The sequence below is a fragment of the Mobula birostris genome, chromosome 22 (genome assembly GCF_030028105.1).
Source record: "Mobula birostris isolate sMobBir1 chromosome 22, sMobBir1.hap1, whole genome shotgun sequence".
Taxonomy (NCBI): domain Eukaryota; kingdom Metazoa; phylum Chordata; class Chondrichthyes; order Myliobatiformes; family Myliobatidae; genus Mobula; species Mobula birostris.
Window position 1 is genome coordinate 13,289,182 of NC_092391.1, and position 17,679 is coordinate 13,306,860.

The 17,679-nt window shown below is 39.5% G+C and overlaps 1 protein-coding gene across 6 annotated transcripts in view; it reads right to left on the minus strand.

Moving 5' to 3' along the window:
• Nucleotides 1-17,679, minus strand: part of LOC140186135 (disabled homolog 2-interacting protein-like) — a 606,748-nt gene that overhangs the window by 18,540 nt on the left and 570,529 nt on the right. For 5 of the 6 annotated variants that reach the window (XM_072240039.1, XM_072240038.1, XM_072240041.1 and 2 more), the window contains one exon: nt 2,360-2,515. The exons of the other annotated variant lie outside the window; for it this stretch is intronic. In XM_072240039.1, coding sequence (XP_072096140.1) covers nt 2,360-2,515 — 156 coding nt within the window. The remainder of the gene's footprint in view (nt 1-2,359; nt 2,516-17,679) is intronic. 6 annotated transcript variants of the gene reach the window in all.

Consider the following 17,679-nt stretch of genomic DNA (forward strand, 5'->3'; position numbering starts at 1 on the left):
ATGAATTGACTGTAACAGACAAGTTGAACTATTAACTTAAATGCACACAAACAGGAGATATTAAGTAGCATCCTGAAGAACAGTAAACCAATATACAACCCTCATCACAATCAGTAGAGAAAGAGAAAGGCAAAATAGATTTACACAAGCAAATGGAAAAGTGTAAATATGAAACGCTGGGACAAGTTGAAATTCAGCAGGACTGAAGGAAAATGTAAGACACAAAATGGGAATATGAGAAACAGCATGCAAGAGATACAAAATCGAACAGCAAAACTTCTTAAAACCAATTGAGAACATGTTGAAGGGGAACATGAGACCATTAAAAATAGTTACAGGCAAGACTAAAACGAACAATAAAACAGCAGGCTTGTTCAGTAGTATATTTTATTGATGTATACAACAGACGACAAAACATTAAATGAAGAATCTTAGTGAATTTAGCATATTAAAAATGGTAATTTAAGGAGGAATTGGGGACTTATATATACAATTATCCTGAAGCTAATCGTTTTCACTCAAGGTATTAAACGAAATAAAATTGTACACGAGTCAGGTTATAATTTAGTTAAATTCTCTAGATTCAGGAATTGTGCCTATGGACTGGGAAACTGCCACATTATTTGGGAGGGCAGAAAGAAACCATGTAAACTGATAGTTTAAAATTAACTGTATGTAATTATCAGAGAAAAAAAAATCAAGAATTTGTGAAAGGTATCTTAGATAGGGGAGTTTATTACCAATTTTCAAACGTGAAGCTGATAGCAGCCATAATAGACATCATAGCAAGGATATAACGCAAACAACAGGAATTCTGCAGATGCTGGAAATTCAAGCAATACACATCAAAGTTGCTGGTGAACGCAGCAGGCCAGGCAGCATCTCTAGGAAGAGGTGCAGTTGACGTTTCAGGCCGAGACCCTCCGTCAGGACTAACTGAAGGAAGAGTGAGTAAGGGATTTGAAAGTTGGAGGGGGAGGGGGAGATCCAAAATGATAGGAGAAGACAGGAGGGGGAGGGATAGAGCCAAGAGCTGGACAGGTGATAGGCAAAAGGGGATACGAGAGGATCATGGGACAGGAGGTCCGGGAAGAAAGACGGTGGGGGGGGACCCAGAGGATGGGCAAGGGGTATATTCAGAGGGACAGAGGGAGAAAAAGGAGAGTGAGAGAAAGAATGTGTGCATAAAAATAAGTAACAGATGGGGTACGAGGGGGAGGTGGGGACTTAGCGGAAGTTAGAGAAGTCGATGTTCATGCCATCAGGTTGGAGGCTACCCAGACGGAATATAAGCTGTTGTTCCTCCAACACCTTATATTATAGCAAGGATATGGTAGGTTTGAAAAATGGATCCAAAATTGGCATGGAAAGTTCGAAACCAAATGTCAAAATAAACATCTATTTTGATTGGTGGGATATTACATTCATTTTTCCTCAGAAGTCCATTTTAAGGTCTCATCTTTTCACAATATATAGTATGACTTGTCTGAACAGAAATTGGTCCACAGGTTTTCTGAGGAAGAGAAGATTGCATTGATGGGAGTTGGAGAGAATGGCAGAAACTTGAGATGCTTTATATCATGGAAAGGCAAATGAATGGAAGTATGGTTTAATGATGATATAAAACCTAATTCAATCATGGAGCAGACTTGAAAGGTTCAGTGTCTCCTATCCTTATGAATCTGGGGAGATGGTCAAAATCAACTGCTTCTCAGGCTGATAGTAACTAGAAAGTTACCACATTGAGATCAGTCTCTGTGAACCAGAAAAAGGGACACTCCATATAAACAGACGTGCTGAAGGGAATTCCTTCTGTAGGACCACAGTCCATCTGTATCGGCTGACTAAATTTAAAGGAAACCCGTAAAATAATTTATTTTTCTGTTTTCTAACCAATGCAAAGGACCCACCTTGGCTAGTAGCAATCTGTAATAGCACTAATATACATTTCCTATTTGAGCTACGAAAAATGGCAGCTTTCCTCATATAAATATTAAAGTATGCAATTTCATGTTACAATCTAATTCCTCGGTTGTTGGTCTCTGCAAAATTGATGAAGACCATAACACAACATCATTAAACAGAAAGGCATTTGAATCAGCTAATTTGAAGTGACTAGCTTTACTTCCAGTGCCTAGGTTCATATTTTTATTCATTAACATAAAAATATAATAATGCATTACTTTAAACGATTAAACTGCTGTGTCGTTAACCCAGAACATAATTTTGCTAGCCAGAAAAATTAGAATATCTACAATTATATTTGTTACCAATATGCAAAAGGAAAAGCAGTTATGTTGTGCAAACAGAAAAACACCTTTGAAAGGCGTTAGAATTTCTGTCTGGCAAATATCATTACCTTCTCTATCTGGCTAAGTTCCTCTTTAGGTCTGACATCATCCCTGTGCTTAGAGCCTGGGTCCACAGTTTCATCATCTATGAACTGCATGTTCATATTCATCAGCCATGCCGCTGTGCGGTCCACTGAGGACAAGGCATTCGCAGGCGAGGGGGCCTAAAAAAGTGTGATACAGCTCAGCTTTGCATCTGAATTTTACACAAAGAAAGTTAAAGCAAAGGAAATGAAGAGATACAAGTAATGATTTTTTTTTTACATTGGACTCATTTTACGATTATGTTACAGGGAATAAATAATATATTTCAATCCAGATCTCAAGATTTGGTTTTGCTTATTGAAACACTTGGATTCCAGTAATCTATTTTGTAAATGCACAATATCTTCATTGCAATTTGCTGGAATGGGCAATAAAGCAATACAATTATTTTAAATACTTAACTAATTTTTAAGATCCTATGCCACTCACTTCGTCTCCACACAAGTCAATATCAATGACGCTCTAACTACAATTGCTGCAATTGTGGGTTTCTCCATCCTTTCCCAGGAATATATCCTTGTGCTTAGAGAACTGCAGGCACAAGTACATACCCTAACAACTACCACACTGATATGCTGCACTGACTTTCAGAAAGAATTGAATCAGATCATGAAAAGTCATTAAAATAGAACTTATTCTTCCTGTGTGGGCAATGGTTGCAAAACAAATATGCAATGAAGAATGTATGTAAATACAAATAGGAAGAGGTGCAGAGTGAGCCAGCAAGGAGTATTTCCATGTTACTGATAAGGGAAATGGAATAAGGCAGCACTTGACAACTGGCTTTCTTCAGCATTGAAGGACAAGCAATTAGAACAATAGATTCTTATGTCAATCAAGATGGGGTGGCCAGGACTGAGGAGGAGGTTCCCTTTTCACTTTACATTATGTTCCGCATGTCACAAAAACAGTCAGCTTTCTGTTTCAATAAAATGCACTTATCTAATAGGGGTAACATTTACAGAATGATATGTAGTTTCTGGATTTACACCGATGTGTAAATGAACTCTTTTAAATTTCATTGTGGGTGCGTGACTTCTACAGCCACATAGCTTGGTCAACATCTTAATAACTGATACTGTACAATTTATTATTAGTTGTTGGCAAATTATGCTTAAAAGGCGATGGATTTGCCAAGACAGTGAAATACAATTTCACTAATGTCAGGGTCCAGACTGGTCTCTTGTCTGATAGGAGAAGCATCATAATTCGTTAAAACAGAGCGTTCATGATTCTGTATTGAGAATAACCTCATACCAAAACGTCAATAGGCCAAGTTCACTACATTCTTTTCAAGACGAGTCACTCTTTTAATGTGACACTTTTGACATAAAAACATATAACCATCTGGTGGAAGTCTCATTATTTAACTCATTGTTCATGTCACAAATCAATTCTCGTTAACAACACGAATTAGCACAAGCTGAATGAAATCACCAATGGTTTAAATTAGATGTTATGCAACAGCAGCAGCAGTTTCCTCAAAAGAAAAGCAACACAGAAAGGTTTTTCAGGGTAGAAAGCATAGTGACTTGTCTTCATTAACCCAAGACAGATGATTGGATTTGTCCGTACACCCTCCTGGAAAGCTATGAATCTTTAAGCCAAGCATTTAGATTATAAGAATACTTGTTCACTCCAGTCATTGAAATTATATACAAATGAGTTAACAATCTAAAATGAAATATTAATGTTTTCCATAGCGGAACAACAGACTGACCTAAAATTAAGATTTACGTCCCACCCCTTCCCCTTGTCACACCTATCACCTGCCAGCTTGTACTTCTTCCCCTCTCCCCTTATTCTCTCTTCTTATTCTGGCTTCTTCTCCCTTCCTTTCCAGTCCTGTTGGAGTGTTAGCCTGAAGCATCAGCTGATACACTCCCCCTCCATAGATGCTGCCCTTCCTGCTGAGTTCCTTCAGCATTTTGTGTGCGCCGCTTCAGACTTACAATTGACTTTGCTTAGGAAGAATGATGAAATAACTTACCAAATATTTAAGAAAACTTCATTGAACACTAAGAATGGTGTGTCAATGAAAAGCTTGAAGACCAATAGAAAATATTCACCTCTTACAAAATATTTAATGAAAATAATCTTCAGAGTACTGATTTCTAGAGCAACATACTCTGCACATATTGTAAAGTCCATGAGGTGTTGCTACCCCCTGTACCAAATAAAATGGCAACTGGGTATATATTCATGGTCTTTTGCTGTTGTAGCCCATCCACTTCAAGGTTTGACGTGCTGTGCATTCGGAGATGCTCTGCTGCACACCACTATTGTAATGCATGGCTATTTGAGATACCGTTACCTACCTGTAGCTTCAATGAGTCTGGCCATTCTCAAAGTCCAAAGTAAATTTATTTATTTTGGGCCAAATAGCCTAATTCTGCTCCTATATCTTATGACCTTATCGAGGGAAATGGATCAGCCATGATGAAATGGCAGAGGAGACTCAATGGGCTGAATGGCCTAATTCTGCTCCTGTATCTCATGGTCTTACATATATCATCATATGGAACCCTGAGATGCACTTTTTACAGGCATACTCAGTAAATCCAATAATCATAATAGAATCAATGAAACCTACACACAACAGGGTGGTCAACCAGTGTGCAAAAGAGAACAAACTGTGCAAATACAAAGAGAAAAATAAATAAATAAGCAAGCAAGCAAGCAAGCAACAACTATTGAAAACATGAGATGAAGAGTCCTTGAAAGTGAGTCCATTATGTTGCGGGAAGAGTTCAGTGATGGGGCAAGTGAAGTTGAGTGTAGTTAACCTCTCTAGGTCAACAGCCTGATAGTTGAGGGGTAATAACTATTCCTGAAGTGGTGGTGTGCTGGGATTCTCCTCTCTCACTAATGAGGCATTTTTGTCTAGAAAACTGCTGTTCACGGGATTTTGTTTCTCCCGCCATTCTCTGTAAACTCTGGAGAGTGTCGTGTCTGAAAATCCCAGGAAATTAGCAGATTCTGACATACTCAAACCACCGCGTATGGTACCAACAATCATTCCACGGTCAAAGTCACTTAGATAACATTTCTTCCCCATTCTGGTGTTTGCTCTGACCAACAGCTGAACCTTCTGACCAAGTCTGCATACTTTTAGGCATTAAGTCGCTGCCACATGATTGCATTAACGAGGTGTACAGATGTACCCAACAAAGTGGCCACTGGGTGTATGCTACAGTTAAGCTACTGAATACATGATTTTTAGGTGTAATATGGCAGCATTTAATGTCATAGTTGACATAAGGAACAATCAGTTACTGAGCAATGAGCAGAACATGATTGATAAGATGCAGTTTATTCTACTGGCAGCGGCATGGTGGAAAATCCCCTCACAACAGTTAGTGGAAAACAGTAGGAATTGCAAATGTAAAAGATCAGTAGAAATTGTTATACATATCGATATTAGTCAGTAGCAGGCAAAGTAAAGATTGGGGATGATACTTTATGTCTATATCCTTCACTTCCAATATTACACTCTTGACTTTCTTTACTTGCACTGACTCACTCATCAAATTGACCGCACCTTCCATGTGCTGACAAGCACTGTTGGTTAAAATACATTTTCGATATACACAACAATACTACAGTATTCAAGAAGACACAAGTTAAGGAAAGTCCTGACGAAGAGTCTCGGCCTGAAACGTCGACTGTACCTTTTCCTAGAGATGCTGCCTGGCCTGCTGCGTTCACCAGCAACTTTGATGTGTGTTACAAGTTAAGGAAAACTGACTTCCCTGTTCTGCACTCGAGAAATCCAAGAAATGGTTATGATTGTGGATAGGGAATGGACTCGGTCCTGTTGAAGGGTCTTGGCCTGAAACGTCCACTGTTTACTCTTTTCTAAAGATGCTGCCTGGCCTGCTGAGTTCCTCCAACTCCAGCATTTTGTGTGTGTTACTTGGATTTCTATAGAACCACAGAACACTACAGCACAGAAAACAGGCCATTCGGCCCTTCTAGTCTGTGCCAAAACTTTATTCAGCCAGTCCCATTGACCTGCACCCAGTCCATAACCCTCCAGACCTTTCCCATCCATGTATCTATCCAATTTATTCTTAAAACTTAAGACTGAGCCCGTATTTACCACGTCAGACGGCAGCTCGTTCCACACTCCCACATCTGAGATTTTCTCTTGTTTGTGAATGGAATATTCAGTTACTCCCAAATCTTGAGATTGAAAAGTTAATATATTCAGGGAGCTGGGAGAGTTGGCTCACTTTTATTTCATGCAGGATTCCCTAAAGGTTAACCTGTAGGTTGGATTGGTAGTAAGGAAGGGAAGTGCAATATCAGTCTTGTTGGGGGGAGTCTTTCATTGATTCTATTGTGTTTCTTGTATTTACTGTAGTTGCCCCACAAGAAAATGAATCTCAGGGTTGTATATGGTGACATATATGTACTTTAAGAATAAATTTACTTTGAACCTTGCAGCTGTTCAGAATCTTGCTTCAGTGAGATCACATTTCACGCTTTCATATCCCACTGAGTACACACTCTCTTTTTGCATATCTTATTACTTTCATGTTATATTAAATTATTTGCTAGTTTACTCTCATCTTCCACCATCATCACTTAATCATTTCCGTACAGACACTCTTGTGCCTAGCAAAGCTTTATGAACATACAATCAATCTATATACCAGCTATCTTATGTATTTATATTTATTGATTTTTTAAAAAAATTACTGTGTTCTTTATCTTATTGCTTTTTTGTGTTGCATCAGATCCAGAGTAATAATTATTTCATTTTCTCCTTTACACTTGCGTTCTAGAAATGACATTAAACAATCTTCAATCTTGAATATATTTTTAAACTCAGCCTTTCCTGTAAATTATTCAAACTGTAGCACTGAATACTCTTACTTTCAATTTAATACATCCCTCAATTCATTAGTTAAATATGGCTGAACTGTTGTTTAACCTTGAATATATTTTCCCACCTCATTTTAGCCAGTTCTAACCTGATACCATTATTAATTGTCATCTTATAAGTTTAGGGCACTCGTCACAGTCCAAGTTTCTCATTCTAAAACTATAAGCCTTTCTTAAAATGACCACTCATTCCTTGGAGATCCTTTATATACCTTGCGAGAAAGAACTAGATGTCAGAAAAGCTGCTGCATTGTGGCCCATTAATATTTAATATCAACATGAGCTGTTTACTAAAACAAATTCTTAGTCAGATGTTCTGTCACAATTTAGTCCTCAGATTAAGGTTTACTGTGATATCATTTAAAAAGCTTGCACCTGGAGCTCTAAATAACCTGAAATTTTATTTAAAGCAACAACATGATGACTTAACATGACTTTCAATAAATGCAAATGTTTCATGCTGGAAGAATCACGTAATTGGAGGCAGCCATATTAGCAACTTCACTATGATCTGTCCTTTCCATATATATACACATACACACACACACACACACACACAAGTTGAATATAATTGTTTCTGCCTCTGAATCAAATAAAAAGGTCATACCAGTTCAATAGTTCACAGAAAAAGCAAGGCACTGGGGACTTGCACTTCCAACTCATCTCCTGTTGCAAGACAGTTCAAATGATGCTTGCAATTATTAAATACCTCGTGACAGAAACAAGAATATTTAATACAGAAATGATGGTAATTAAAGGAAACAATTATCTTCTTGCTGCTCATTTATGAGCAAATTCTTTCTATGGACCTGAGGGGTAGATTCTTCACAAAAAGTTGGTCCATATGTGGAACAAGCTGCTGGGCAATGTGGTTGTGGCAGGTACATAAACCTATTTAAAAGACACTTAGACAGATACATGGACAGCAAGGTTTATAGGCATATGGGCCAAAGGCAGGTAAATTGGACTGAGCATCTTGTTCAGCATGGTTCAGCCCGGCTGAAGGGCATGTTTCCATGCTGTTTGGCACTATGACTGCATGAGTAACAAACTCCTAAATGGCAAAGGTGCCCTTAGAACAGGGGGACATCCCTTTAGAACAGAGTTGAGGAGGAAATGTGATAGCCAGAGCTTGGAGAATCTGTGGAATTCACTGCCACAGACAGCTGCAGAGGCCAAGTCTTTGGGTATATTTGAAGCAGAGGTTGATACATTCTTGATTAGTAAGGGTGTCAAAGTTTACTGGGAGAAGGAAGGAGAATGGGGTTGAGAAGGATAATAAATCAGCCATGATGGAATGGTGGAACAGACTTGATGGGCTAAATAACCTATTTCTGCTCCTATGTCTTATGATCTATGTTATAAAATAGAAAAAAATCAGCAAAATGATCAATCTACCTGCTACAGAAAGTTATCTGAGAAACAGCACCCTTTTACATTTCCGTATATTTACCCTGTGTAAAGAAGGCCTACCCTCCTATAGCTTGCAAAAGGTGGAACAAGCTGCATCTTTTATTGATATGTTCACTTCCATTAGTAATTATTAAAAAAATTCTGTTAAAGTCGACAAAAAAGTGGCCCAATTTTTGCTATAAAAACAATGGCAAAGAAAGAGGCAAACACCCATCACTCACTGATAACACAGGTTAAAGCTGATAACAATGTCTAACATCTGTATTCTCACACACATAATAGAGATGTTTCCAGCTGTTGCACATCAGGGTTCACTGTTGCTGTGCTTGCCATTAGACCAGGCATTTAAATAGTGTGTAATTGCAGTAATTATACATAGTTTTGCAATAAATTGGAAATTACAGGAGCAAGTCAATTTCCAGTGATTACAGTAAGTGAAAATTACTGCTTAACCACCTCCATGCCCCTGAAAAATTAAAGGTACATATGTGGAGTTCTATTTCTTCAAAGTGATATTTTGCTTTAATTTTCTCTTTTAGCCTTCTCCCCTGTGTATGTTCCAGTCTTTAATTTGTTTCTTTCACAATTAAAATGCTATTTGTAAAGACTACCAAGGAACTGCACATGCTAGAGGTCCAAAATAACATGCAACACACATCCAGCATCTGCAGATTTTCTTGTGTTTCCATGAAAGTCACATTTTAAAAATTTTATTTAGAAAATCAGCACAGAAACAGGCCTTTCCAGCCCAACGAGTCCTTGCCACCCAATTATACCCATGACCAATTAACCTACTAACGCATACGTCTTTGGAATGAGGGAAGAAACCAGAGCACCTGGAGGAAACCCATACAGTCAAAGGGGGAGTGTACAAACTCCTTATAGACAGTGGCGGAATTAAACCCAGGTCACTGGCTCTGTAATAGGCCACGCTAATCGCTACACTACCAACTGGTTTGCAATCTGAGTCTTAGTAAGAATTTTACTAATCATAGAAAAACTATAATGTTTGCTATACAGAGCTCCATTACTTCTTTGTATGTTAATATACTTTATTTAGAGAAATCACAATGATACTGCACACCACTGGGTACAACAGTAAAGTTAAACCATTGGCTTCAAACCGGAAGGTACAGTATCAAGTAGCTCCTCAAAGCTGATATTGAATTAAACAGTACAATCTTTAGATTAAGATAATTGTTTTGCTGGATCAGATATGCTATTAACAGAAATCTCCACTGGAAACCTGAGGGAAAAAAAGACTCTGGCAACTGTGTGTGAGATGAATGACGAATGACATTCCACTATCACTTGGGAAAAACTAGGCACACAAAACTTTGTATTCCTGTTTCTCAAAAAAAACCTCTCAAATTTGAAGCATAAATACCTAATATTCCCTGCGATGTCAGTATTACCCAATGGGTAATATATCATGAAGAAAGAGCACTTCTATTGAGTGTGACACCAAAAATAAATTATTCCCTTAAATACCCAAGAGTGCAACATCTAGCAGGTGCACAAGTTTGATATCTAATTAAATATTATAGTCTTTAGATTAAGAAAATAATTAGCTAAGGTTTGTTAATAATATTTTCAGTTAATAGTTTATGGCATTACTTAGTCTCCCACCTGTTTTTATGCCCATCTTTACCATTTTTGCAAAAAACTCATTTGCTGGCCAGAATCTGTTTTGGAGAATACTATGAATTTATTTTCTTTTACACCAGCTTTAACCAGACATAACATAATTAAGACTTTGCAACCCTTTAACAACCCTAGCTTTACCAAGAAATGGAACCACTTCAGGCTGACCAATGATAGCACCATTTAAAACAACACTTCTACCAGAGGCTGAATCATAAAACAGCTATCTGGAGTACACAAATCCAGTAACATGATACAATTCCCATTTATTGCTTCACTTCCATTTTACAATAACAGTGGAAGCTTTCAGTTGGTGGAGATAATGCTTGCATGACCTTGAAGAACACAGCGCACACAATTCAAATTGAAGCAATTCCACCATTTGACTGATACGTTGATTGGATCTGCGAAGTCTGTATCAGCACATGCACGAAGGAGCAGGGTGTCACTGAACCAGCAGGGAGGGAATCACTGAGAGCAGCTTTGCAATGCCTAAAATTGAATGCGTCAACATGGATTCCAGGAGTTGCTTTCAATTTCACAAAGCGATAAAGGTTCTGTCATCGTTACAACTACATGGGAAATAAATGCCACCCTTACCTGCAACATGTGCATCCTGGGGAATAAAATAATTATTTTTTAACATTTGGATTTATAAAACTATTGGAGAACAATTGGGGTAACTACCGGGGTAAGTTTTTTACTCAGAGAGACATGGATGCCTGGAATGCGCTGCCTGGTATGGTGGTAGAGGCAAATACATTAGAGGCTTTTAAGAGACGTTTGGGTAGGTACACAAATGCAAGGAAGATTGAGGGATATGGACATTGCGCAGGTAGGGGGGATTAGTGTTTGGGAGTTTTTAGCTGGTCCAGCACAATACTGTGGGCCAAGTGGCCTGCTCCTCTGCTCGTTTTCTATGTTCTATATTAACATTTTTTCATCATTTTAAATTTATTATATAAGGAAGTGGTGTGGTGGAGATACATCCCTACCAACGGAGGCGTAAAGCGCACCTTCCCCCTGCTAACCTGTAGGTCACCCTTGGATCTACGTGCCCCACCGATCAGGGTCACGTGAAGCCAAGGGAGCAGGTGGTGGATGGCCGTATGAGCAGCTGGTGAGCAGTGGTAGCACAAGTCTTGGTTATGCTACCACTGACGCCAAGCAGACAATTTCTGAAGAGTATTGATAATGGCTGGCGACACCCATCTTGTAAAGACACTGCCTGTAGTGATGTAGGCAACGGCAAACTACTTCTATACCAAAAGTACAATCATGGTCATAGACCATGATCACCTACATCATATGACATAGCATACAATGATGATTATAAAAGGAGGTAGTTTAGTTATTTCAAGAGATTTAGGGATCTGTTTCTGAACAGTGTTTGGAATATACACTGTAGGGGGCTGGTGCGATCATACATGAAGCACTACTACAAGTCCTGACAGGAGGCCACACCAGCGATGGAGGGAGTATACAACAGATTAGTACCAGGATTGGTGGGTCTGGTAAATGAGGAGAAAATGAGTAGACTTATGTATTATAGAGTCTAGAGTTTAGAGGAACAACAGGTCACTGTATTGGATTGTATAAAATGAATCTCAGAGTTGTATTTGTTGACATATATGTATTTTGATAATAAATTTACTTTCAACAAGTAGGATATTTCTCTGGGATAATGAGTCTAGAATTAAGGATCAAAGATTCAAAATAAGCGTAAAAGACATTTAGGATAGAAATTAGACTTCTTCACTCACAAGTTGATAAATCTTCTGAACTGTCTATCCAAGAGAGCTGTGGGCTCTCAGACATCGATGTATTTAAGACAAAATCAATAGATTGATAGAATTAGGGGATTATAGGGATACAGAAGAAAGACGGTGTTCTGACAGAAGATCAGCCATAATTCTGTTGAATGGTTGAGCAGACGATACGTCAAATGGCTTACTCCTGCTTCTGTTTTTTATGTCTACCAAAATTGATTAATTTTGTTTTCAAAATTTGCATCATTTTTCAGTCTCTAAAACCAAACTGAAATAACAGCGGATTCCAATGATTGTAGGGTATTATCAGGGTATTTACTGTGTGTAACGGGTCTATCAAGGTTAATGCCTGCTTGTTTAATTATTTACCAAGCACCTGAGGCATTTTCTAAAACCTGTGCCAAACATTTGTGAAGCACGTGGATGAATCCTTCTGCAAAACAGCTCAAAGGTTCATCCATTTCCTAGCAACAAAAGGCAGTGAAGACAGTAGTAAAGTTCATCATCAATGTGCTAACACAACATCTGGTCAATTGTCTTTAAAATGAAGACAACAGACTATGAAATGTTTTGTTAGCACTCTGATGATAGTGGTAAATTTCATCATCAATATCTATAATTGTTGAGAAACGGCTCCCAGGAATCTCACTGTGAACCTTTATTGTCAGAGGGCAGTTTGGATAAGAGAAAGGTAGATGAATGGCTGTTAGAGGAGCTTAGCTGTGCAAATGCTGAATTTAAGGCCCATTATCTCATGTGTTTCAGTGAATGAGTCCACTAATAGTGTAGTACTGATAATGTATCTACCAATAAAATAATAAAAGACCATTATAGTCTATTTACTGCAGACTGGCATTAGTTCCAAGTGGAGTTGCCATGAGGCTTGTTCAACCTACAGAGAATATCTGAATATTTTGGAAAAAATACCACCAACGTGGCCTTCACATAATCTTCCACATTAATTTGAAGGATATACGAGTCTCACAGACTCTTGAAACACACACATTATTCCATGCTCTGCTGTGGGGAGGGGTTTTTTTTTAGGTAGACAGAAATTGACTGACGAAGTGAACAACCTCAAGGACTCCAGGGAAGTCCTGCTCCACGGCCACTCGAAATGGAGAGGTGGTACTTGGGATTGTATTGGGAACTTGAGATGCACGTGGTAGTAAGCACAGTGACAGTGGGTAAGCAGCATGCAACAGACCCTTCAGTTCAAACAGCATGCCACCACAGCATCCTCTCTGCAACTCCAAGACACCTGCATTTGGCTGAGAGCACTCCAAGCCTCTCCCTTCCATGTACCTATCCAAATGACCCTTAAATATTGCAATTGGACCTGCCCTGACCACTTCCTCTGGCAGCTCATTCCAGGTACTTACTGCCCTCTGTATAAAGAAGTTACTCTCAGGTCTCTTTTAAATCTCATACTTGTGCCCCTCTAGTTTCTGGACTCTGCAACCCTGTGGAAAGGACTATAACCATCCACCTCATCCGTACCACTCATGATTTTATGAACTTATACGTGGTTATCCTTCATTCTTCCACACTCCAAAGAAGAAAGATCCAGTGTAGCCAATCTCTCCCTGTAATTCAGCCCCTCAAGTCCAAGCAGCATCCTTGTAAATCCCTTCTGAAGCTTGGTAATGTCTTTGCAATAAAAATTGTATACAATAATCCATGTGCGGCCTCACCCGGGACTTCTATAACTACAACATAATGTCCCAACTCCTAACCTCAGTGTGCTGACTGATGAAGGCCAGGACACTAAGCACCTGCTTCATCACCCTGTCTATCTGCACGGCCCTTTTCAGTAGATTGCAAACATGTGTTCCCAGGTCTCTCTGTTCCACACACTCGCCAGTGCCCTGCTATTCACTCTATAGGTCCTATCCTGGTTTGATTGTCCAAAATGCATCACCTCATGCTTATCTAAGTTGAAAACATTTTGCCATTCTTCAATCCATCTCCCTAAAAGATCAAGATCTCATGGATATTCATTTGTAATCAGATTCACCATTAACAAGACTCTCCAGAGCCACTGAACACTACAGCACAGAAAAGGCCCTTCAGCCCATCTAGTCTGTGCCAGCCTGCTCCCATCTACCTGCACCTGGACCTTAGCCATCCATACCTCTCTCATTCATGTACCTACTTCTCTTAAATATCACACTTGAACCTGCATCTGCCACATCCGTTGCCAGCTCATTCTGCACTTCCACCACCTTCTGAGTGAAGAAGTTCCCCTGCAGGTTCCCCTTAAATATTTCACCTTTCACTCTAAACCAATATCCTGTACTGCCAGTCTCACCCGTCCTGAGGGGAAAAATACTGCATGCTTTCACCCTATCTATATCCATGATAATTCTGTACATCTAGGAGATTTCCCCTCATTCTCCTACACTCCATGGAATAAAGTCCTAACCTGTTAAACCTATTCCTGTAACTCGGGTCCTTGAGTACTGGCAATGTCCGTTAAAATTTTCTCTACTCTCTTACAATATCTTTCCTGTAGGTAAGTGACTAAAACCGCACACGATACTCTAAAGTTGGCCTCACCAACAACTTATGCAACTTCAAAATAACATCCCAACTCCTGTGCTCTGACTTATGAAGGCCAATGAGCTAAAAGTTCTCTTTGCGACCCAGTCTACCTGTGACTCCACTTTCAAGGAACTATGCATCTGCATTCCCAGGTCCATTTGTTCCGATGCACACGTCAGTGTCCTACCATTCACTGTGTAAGTCCTGCCAAAGTCCAATACCTCACACTAGTTATTAAATTCCATCTGCCTCTTGTATCTGTATTCATATCGATATACCCAGCTTTTACTTGTTCTATTTGGATCAATATTCTGCTATATTTGTAATTCTTTCATCAGTAGGGCATTACCACCAAAGTGAAAGCCACTAAATTAAAGGTTATGCCCTGGAATCAAATATCATCCTGACTAAAGATTACCAGGTAATTTCGGTTGCTCGCAAAGTTCACCTTCCGACGGAGTACATGATAGCGACACACATCAAAGTTGCTGGTGAACGCAGCAGGCCAGGCAGCATCTCTAGGAAGAGGTACAGTCGATGTTTCAGGCCGAGACCCTTTGTCAGGAGTACATGATGTACACTTATTTCAGTGATTATAATTAATATTTTTCTCACATCATTAAAATCCAAATTTTTACTAATGTAATGAACATAAAACCAAATAAGGTGAAAAGTGGCTTGTAAAAGCCTTAATTACCAGATATTTACTGGAGGTAAGTGAAGATTCATTCACAAGAGAGACTGAAACATTGGGGCAGCAGGTGGTGTATGCTGCTTTTGGAGGAAAGCCCCGATACTCTCACTTTTGATGGTGGGAGAGAGCCAGTCAGTCCCCGAGTCGGGGGCTCGGAGAAGCAACGCGGATGATTGTAACCTCAGATGGCGAGCTGCTGGTCTCCCTCTGTAATTGTTGCAGGAACAAACTCTCTCTCCCTCGATAGAGAGAGATACCTTGTCTGAGATACCAAAGTGCTGGGTTATGGACTATGGTTTTTGATGGACTCTAGATTAAGGTCTCATTGGGGGCTTTGCTATTACCTACATGGAGGGTGGAGTCGGAGCTTTTGCTGGAGCAAACGGAGGGAGGGGGAGGGTCGATGCTTTTGCTGCTGTTTGTGTGTGGGAAGGGGGAGGGGGGGGCTTTGAAGGTCATTCATTCTTGTTTCATGGATGTCTGTGAAGAGTAAGAATTTCAGGCTGTATACTGTATACATTCCCAGATATTAAATTGAACCATTTGAACATTTGAAATTTTTATTTGCATTAAGTGAGGCACTGATTATTTGTCTGTAGCCAGGCCCATTAAATCAGCGTGACGTCAGAAGGATATCATTTCTATGGAGACAAGGTGACCTATTCTGAGAAAGTCTAAAAATTGTGCTAATTCCCCAAATAGCCAGTGGGCAAAACATCACTGCCTCTCTAACGAGCAAGCTCGGTAAAACACATAGGGTCAGGCAGGTAATCGGATCAGCATAGTGCTAAAGCTTGTTTTCTCATTTCACCTCAGTGGGTCTCTGTATTTCAACACAATCCCTTATTTAAGCATGTTACGTTTTAAGGTATACAAAATGGTCACCTCAAAAATACAACAAGCTGCATTATTTTTGACCATGCATTTTTGTTTAATTGAGCTGTTAATGGCAGTGCTCGTTTGTCTAACTGCTTCTATTGATGGGCATGTCTAGGTGGATTCAAGAGTGTTTGCTAATGCCAGGAAAAACGCTGAACATTTCAAGCCAGTGAGAATAAAAAATCAATATCAAGTGTTCATTAATGTGAGATTCAGAATTTGGTTGAATGTTTCATGAGGCAAAGACTTCTGATTTATATATTAATGTATATTAATATATATATATATATATATATATATATATATATATCTCAAACAGGCTGGCACCTATTTACAAGAGCACCACATTTTATACTATCCACTTACTGTATATTCATGACACATTTAAACAGGGTCCTTTTGAACAGGGCCAGATGGACCACATGCATGCCTGGCAAAGTAAGGATTAATGACACATCTCTAAGTGCCCTCAGAGGCTCCAGGTGAACTTCCTTTTTAAAGTGCCGCAGTGCTTCTGGAGAAATCATTTCCACACAGGTCAGGAGTTGCAGTATTTATACTCAGTGGAAATGAAGGTAAGTAACAGAGTTCAAGTCATGATGGTATGTGCCCTGGAGGAAAAGCGAAAGATAGTCATATTCCTTAATCCCTTGCCCTTCATTGTGATAGAGGTCGTGAGCTTGGGAGTTGCTGGCTGACTTGTCTAGGTGAACAACTGCAATGCATTTTGTAGATGATATTCAATTTAGCCTCCATGTGGCAGTGCAGTGTGCTTCCATACGTGGCCAGTCCAATCTCGATCCTGGCCCACAGTGACCCTGCATTTTTTGACAGAGAGGTTGTGTCAAGGGTAGGTAGTTAAACTCACTCTCGCTGGGGATGCTCACAGCCTGGCACAGATGTTGCTCGCCACTCACTAGCCTTCATGTGAATGTCATCTCCACCTTGTGGAGTGCAAACACAGCCGCTGAAAGTTGTCATTGTGCAAAGTGACCACTCTGCTTCAATCTAAGTTTTCTCCAAAGATTATCAGAGCCAGCCTTATTCATTTGTGAAAAGCATATTACCTCAAAATTAAAACCTGTGCCTTTAAATGCTAAATCACATTAACAATTTGCCCAATTTGTTTGTCTCGACAGCTAAATAAACAACAAAGCAGAGCCAATATTTTCTCTTGCACCAGAAATGCAGTATCTGGTTCACCAATTTTCTTGTCCCTGGGACACTAAGCCTGGTGTTCTGTTCTGCAGACTGCTTGTTCACCAGGACTTCCTATGTGGAAGGGCTACCTTCAAATCAGGACTCTGCTTGAAGTAACAGGAGATAAATGGCAGCACAGATGATATGGTCACAACAAACTCCGTTGAATTATCTTCTGGGTATGCTGACTGTCTGACACTTAATCCGCGATCATCATCAGCAGACTTCACACTCCTGATGCCAAGCTCCA